General features: G+C 46.1%; 1 protein-coding gene across 1 annotated transcript in view; it reads left to right on the top strand.

Moving 5' to 3' along the window:
* The window catches only part of BARD1 (BRCA1 associated RING domain 1), a 137,185-nt gene extending 131,636 nt beyond the window's left edge, over positions 1-5,549 (top strand). The window contains exons 10-11 of the mRNA XM_070956775.1: positions 1,316-1,413; positions 5,208-5,549. Of these exons, the coding sequence (XP_070812876.1) occupies positions 1,316-1,413; positions 5,208-5,549 (440 nt within the window). The remainder of the gene's footprint in view (positions 1-1,315; positions 1,414-5,207) is intronic.
* The last annotated feature ends 451 nt before the right edge of the window (positions 5,550-6,000 follow it).

The raw sequence follows: 6,000 nt of genomic DNA on the forward strand, positions 1-6,000 counted from the left end.
TGTGCGGCAGCACCCAAAAAAGCTAATACAGTCTGGTTGTATAAACAGAGGCATAGAATCAAAATCACGTGAAGTAAAAAGTACTGCTTTATAAAGCCTTTGTTGTGACCCTGGCCCTGGGGGCTGATTTATCTTCGCATGCTGATTCGGAGGATAATATGGAGGGGGAGGAAGCTGTCACGAGCCATGTGCCGGAGGGGCCGTCTTCACTGGTGAGTCAGCAAGAACTGACAGTTGCTGACGTGCCTATGGACCCCAGCCAAATTGAGGAGGAAACAGAGGCCGGTAATGACGAGGGGGAACCCCTATTGGATGCAAGAGAGAGACGTAGGAGACTTTGTAGAGAACAGCTATTGCCACGTCCCAAGAGGTGTGGTCAGGAGACGTAGGGCCACACCCTACAAAGTATAAAAGGGGTGTGACTGGGCTGGAAAGGCGTGGTGAACAATTTGTTGGCGTTTTGGATGCAGTGGAGTTACAACTGTTAGTTTGGAGTTTTTGACAAGAGTCTGCATTCCTGCATTAGCCTGCTGGCCGTCTGCCAAGACCTTTGGAACACTTTGGAAGAGAACTATTTATTAAAGGGCCAGCTTCAGTCTCTCTAGCCTGCGTTTGTTACTGCCGGGCTATTTGAGCCTCTGCAAGGCCACTCGTGGGAGGGGACAGAACAGCGTTAGTAAGACTACACCTGGAATACTGCATCCAGTTTTGGTCACTACATTATAAAAAAAGATGTTGAGACTGTGGAAAAAGTGCAAAGAGCAACTAAGATAATTGGGCCTGGAGACAAAAACATGAAAAACTTGCAGGAACTGGGTATTGTCAGTCTAGAAAAAAGGACTAGGGTGTGACATGATAGCAGTATTCCAGTGTTTGAGGGGCTGCCACAAAAAAGAGGGGGTCAACTTATTTTCCAAACACCAGAAGGCAAGACAAGAAACAATGGGTAATAAAGGAGGGAAGCAACCTGGAATTAAGGAGAAACTTCCTAACAGTGAGGACAATTGACTAGTGGAATAACTTGTCTTCAGAACCTTCATCACTGGAGGTTTTTAAGAAAAGGCTGGACTAGAAGACCTCCAAGGTCCCTTCCAGCTCTATTCTAATTGATTGATTGACTAATTTGATTACTTATTTCTCATCTGGTATTGAGTCCTTCTCTTAGTTTGGCACATGTTCCAGCCAATCATCCGTCCATCTGTTATCTTCGTGATTTCCCCATCTAATCCTTCAATTCCCCCTCCCCAAATCCACTTCTGGATTTGCAGAAAATAACCATGTTTTCTTTTTTTAAACATTCTTTTCCAACTTATAGGGGTAGAAGCCAGCTTTGGGAGTGGCACTTTTGAACAAGAAGAAAAATATGAAGTAGACGGTGGTCCTCGACAAAGCCGCCTGAACACAGAACAGCTTGTGAGGACATTTTTTTCAGTGTTTCAGTCTTTTTTTTTTTCCAGACAAGGGAATACTTTGCTTCAGGATTTGGTTTTGAGAAATGATAGCTAAATTAAATTAGAAATGTAATTTTTAACTATAAGTGGATTTTTATTGTCAATAAATGTTTCTAAATATTGTTTTTTTGGTAAGTTTTGGAAAAATCTTTACAACTATTACCTGAAGTAGAATGGATTCATCTTTGATAAATTTTAGTACATTAGTCATTTTGGCTAGCAAAACTCTTTGTTAGCCTTGTCCTTCCCCTGTGTATATTGTTATGCAAATATGAAAATTATACTTAATATATCCTATTAAATCTATTAAATCGGGGGAGTGGCGGTTCTTGTAAAGGAAAGACTTGTTCCAAGGGAGGCCACTGTACCTCAGATAGCCGGATGTGAGTCCCTTCTTGTGAAGTGGGGACATGGGAGGCAGATGGACTTGCTGATCACGTACCTGGCTTCCTGCCACGTGTCGGCGGCCCTGCCCGAGCTGCTCAACGTGATTGCCGAAGTGGTGGTGGAGACCCCCAGGCTTATGATCATGGGGGACTTCAACTTGCCATCTGTCGGCGAAGTGTCTGAGGCGGCCCAGGAGTTCATGGCTTCCATTACGGCCATGGACCTGACCCAATTAATTCATGGACCCACTCACATGGGAGGACACACTCTGGACTTGATTTTTGTCTCTGGTCAGTGGATGAATGATCTTGAGATAGGGGAGATAGTGACCGAGCCCTTGTCATGGTCAGATCATTCCCTTCTTAGGCTTGACTTTCTAACTGCCACACCCCGCCGCAGGGAGGCAGAACAGACTAGGTGGTTCCGCCCCAGGCACCTGATGGATCCTGATAGGTTCCAGATGGAGCTTGGGCCATTTCCTGAGGCTCTGACTCATGGCTCGGCTGAAGAGCTGGTGGCCGCCTGGGACAGGGCGGCCGCTGGCGCTTTGGACTGAGTCGCGCCTTTGCGGCCTCTGACCCATCGCCGAGTTTACCTGGCTCCTTGGTTCTCCGAGGAGCTGAGGGAGATGAAGTGCCGGAAAAGACACCTGGAGAGTGGTTGGAGGACCAGCCATTCCGAATCTGACCGAACACTGGTGAGGTCTCATATTAAGACCTACCTAGTGGCGATAAAAGCGGCAAAATCTAACTATTTTTCCGCTCTTATCGCATCTGCAGATAACCACCCAGCCACCCTGTTTAGAGTGACCCGCTCCCTTCTCCATCCGAGAGCGCGGGAGGATCCCTTGCAGGATCGGGCTGAGGATTTTGTGCAGTATCTGCATGATAAAATCACTCAGATTCGGGAAGGCTTGGTCTCTGGCTGGGTAGGTACAGGCGGGATGATGGAGGCAGGTCTTGAGAATGTCATTTGGGAGGAGTTCACCCTGTGGCTCCCGAGGACGTGGACAGGATTCTGGGATGGCTGAACGCAACCACATGCTTATTGGACTCGTGTCCCTCCTGGTTAGTGCTGGCCTCCCAGGAGGTTACACGAGGCTGGCTCCAGGGGATTATTAACGCTTCTCTGAGTGAGGGTGTCTTGCCTTCCGCCTTAAAAGAGGCGGTGGTGAGGCCCCTCCTCAGGAAGCCCTCCCTGGATCCGGCTGTTTTGGCTAACTACCATCCAGTCTCCAACCTTCGCTTTGTGGCGAAGGTTGTTGAGAGTGTGGTGGCGCAACAGCTTCTGCGGTACCTGGATGAAGCTGTCTATCTAGATCCGCTCCAGTCTGGCTTCAGGCCTGGGCACAGCATGGAAATGGCATTGGTCGCATTGGTGGATGATCTCTGGAGGGCTCGGGATAGGGATTGTTCCTCTATCCTAGTCCTGTTAGATCTCTGAGCGGCTTTTGATACCATCGACCATGATATCATGCTGCGCCGGTTGGAGGGGTTGGGGGTGGGGGGCACCGTTTTACGGTGGTTCTCCTCCTATCTCTCTGCCTGGTTGCAGTCGGTGTTGGCAGGAGGGCAGAGGTCGACCCCGAGGCGCCTTGTTTGTGGGGTGCCGCAAGGGTCGGTCCTCTCACCCCTCCTGTTCAACATTTATGTGAAGCCGCTGGGTGAGATCATCCGTGGTTTTGGGGTGGAGTTCCATCAGTACGCTGATGATACTCAGCTGTACATTTCCACCCCAGGCCATCCCAATGATGCCCTTGAAGTGATGCCCCGGTGACTGGAGGCCGTGCGGGTCTGGATGGGGAGAAATAGGCTCCGACTTAACCCTTCCAAGACCGAGTGGCTGTGGCTTCTGGCGTCCCGATATAGCCATCGCTGGCTATTGGGGGCGAGTTACTGGCCCCCATGGAGATACTGGCCTGCAACTTGGGCGTCCTCCTGGACGCACATCTGTCTTTAGAAGAGCATATGACAGCCGTGGCCAGGGGGGCTTTTCATCAGGTTCGCTTGATTCGCCAGTTGCGTCCCTTTCTGGATTGGGACTCCTTACACACGGTCACTCAGGCACTCGTCACTTCTCACCTGGACTACTGTAATGCTCTCTACGTGGGGCTCCCCTTGAGGAGCACCCGGAGACTCCAACTGGTGCAGAATGCGGCCGCGCGGGGGATTATGGGAGCAATGGGGCACTCCCATGTGACACCTCTCCTGCGCAAGCTGCATTGGCTCCCGGTGGTCTTCCAGATGCACTTCAAGGTGTTGGTTACCACCTTTAAAGTGCTCCATGGCTTAGGGCCTGGGTACTTACGGGACCGCCTTCTGCCACCGATAGCCTCCCTCCGGCCAGTACGCTCCCACAGAGAGGGACTCCTCAGGGTGCTGTCGGCCAGGCAATGTCGGTGGGCGACCCCCAAGGGGAGGGCCTTCTCTGTGGCAGCACCTGTCCTTTGGAACAACCTGCCCCCAGAGATACGTAGGATCCCAGATCTCCATTCTTTTCGCCATGCCCTTAAAACTTTTTTATTTCATCAAGTTGGGCTGGCTTGACTCCCCCTTACATATTTTTAATTATTAATTGATTTTAGTTGGGGTGTTTTAAATTTTATATTGGGCCAAAACTTGTTTAATTCTTTTAAAATTAATCTTAAATTTTGTATGTGATGTTTTTATTCTTGGCTGTTCACCCCCCTGAGTCTAGTAGGAGAAGGGCGGTATAAAAATCTAATAAAATAAATAAATAAAATAAATAAATAAATTTGTTTCTCCTCCCAGATCTAGAAATATTTTGTAATCATTTGTTAATTAAGTAAACCCATGCACACCAAGTTCAGATTATTTTTAATCCATATATGAAGTTTAACCTCTTTTATCTCTTTACCTGTTTCTACCAGCTTCTTCTGTTGCAAAGCTCCACATAATTTCTTTTTTTATTTGATCTATTTGCTATCCTTCATTTCTACAACATAACTGATATGAATTTTTTTTCACAAAACCTTTTTGTTTCCTTTTTCCTCTCATTCCATTTCTTCCATCCACAGGACTGTTCATTCCTTTTTTATCCCTGAGAATAGGCTATATGTCTGTTTTCCTTCTTTGGAACCATTCCTCTTGTTTGTTCTGTTCTGTCCATTTTGGGTCCTGTTTCTATCTTCACCCATTTTTTTCAGCAGTTTATAGTCCTTAATTTATTGCTGGTTGATTTGATATTTTACATGCCATACAAAAATTGTATTATTAGTTGCAATGTAGCTCACAGATAAATAGAAGCTAGCTAAACTAGTTGATTGTAGAGGTTTATTAAATAAGAAATAGTGGCTTTATCTTAGAATTGTGAGCTGCATGGATGAGAACAACCTATTCTTTATTTCAGTTGCCAAAACTTTTTGATGGCTGCTACTTCTATTTCCTGGGAATATTTAAAGAGCACAAGAAAGATGACCTCAAAGAACTGGTGAAAGCTGGAGGAGGACAAATTCTCCTAAGGAAGCCTAAATCAGATAATGATGTCACTCAGACAATCAATACAGTAGCTTATCATGCTGAGATTACATCTGACCAGAGTTTCTGTACACAATATATAATCTATGATGCCTCTTCTAACTACAAACCAAAAAAAGTTCATCAAGGAAAGGTTTGGGAAGTGCCCTCCATGTGGCTTATTGACTGTGTGATGTCATTTCAACTATTGCCTGTTAAGAAATTATTTTCCTAGCATTGTGATAACATAAATGTTGAGATTTAAATTTTACTGAAATTTTATTAAAAGATACTGAAATTATGTACTGAAACAAAAATAGATACACTTACTTCTGGAAAGGAAGGTTGCATAAAATTGAATTATTCCTCAAATCTTTATATATATGTGTGGGTGGGTGTATATATATGGGTGGGTGGGTGGGTGGGTGGGTGTGCATATATGTGTGTATACCCTGTGTATACCCTGTTTTCCCCAAAATAAGACATCCCCTGATAATAAGCCCAATAATAAACCTAATAAACTTTTTATGATGTGGCAGTGGCGGCTGTTCTACTACAAAAAGACCCCCAGAAAAATCTAATGCCGTGTGCTTACGTATCCAGGAAGTTAATGGACACTGAGCGCAGATGGGCGGCATGGGAAAAAGAGGCATTTGCGATGCAATGGGCTCTCCTCTCCTGGAAAC

This window comes from Pituophis catenifer, unplaced genomic scaffold (genome assembly GCF_029215685.1).
Source record: "Pituophis catenifer annectens isolate HBS135680 unplaced genomic scaffold, rPitCat1.0.hap2 SCAF_1, whole genome shotgun sequence".
Taxonomy (NCBI): Eukaryota; Metazoa; Chordata; class Lepidosauria; order Squamata; family Colubridae; genus Pituophis; species Pituophis catenifer.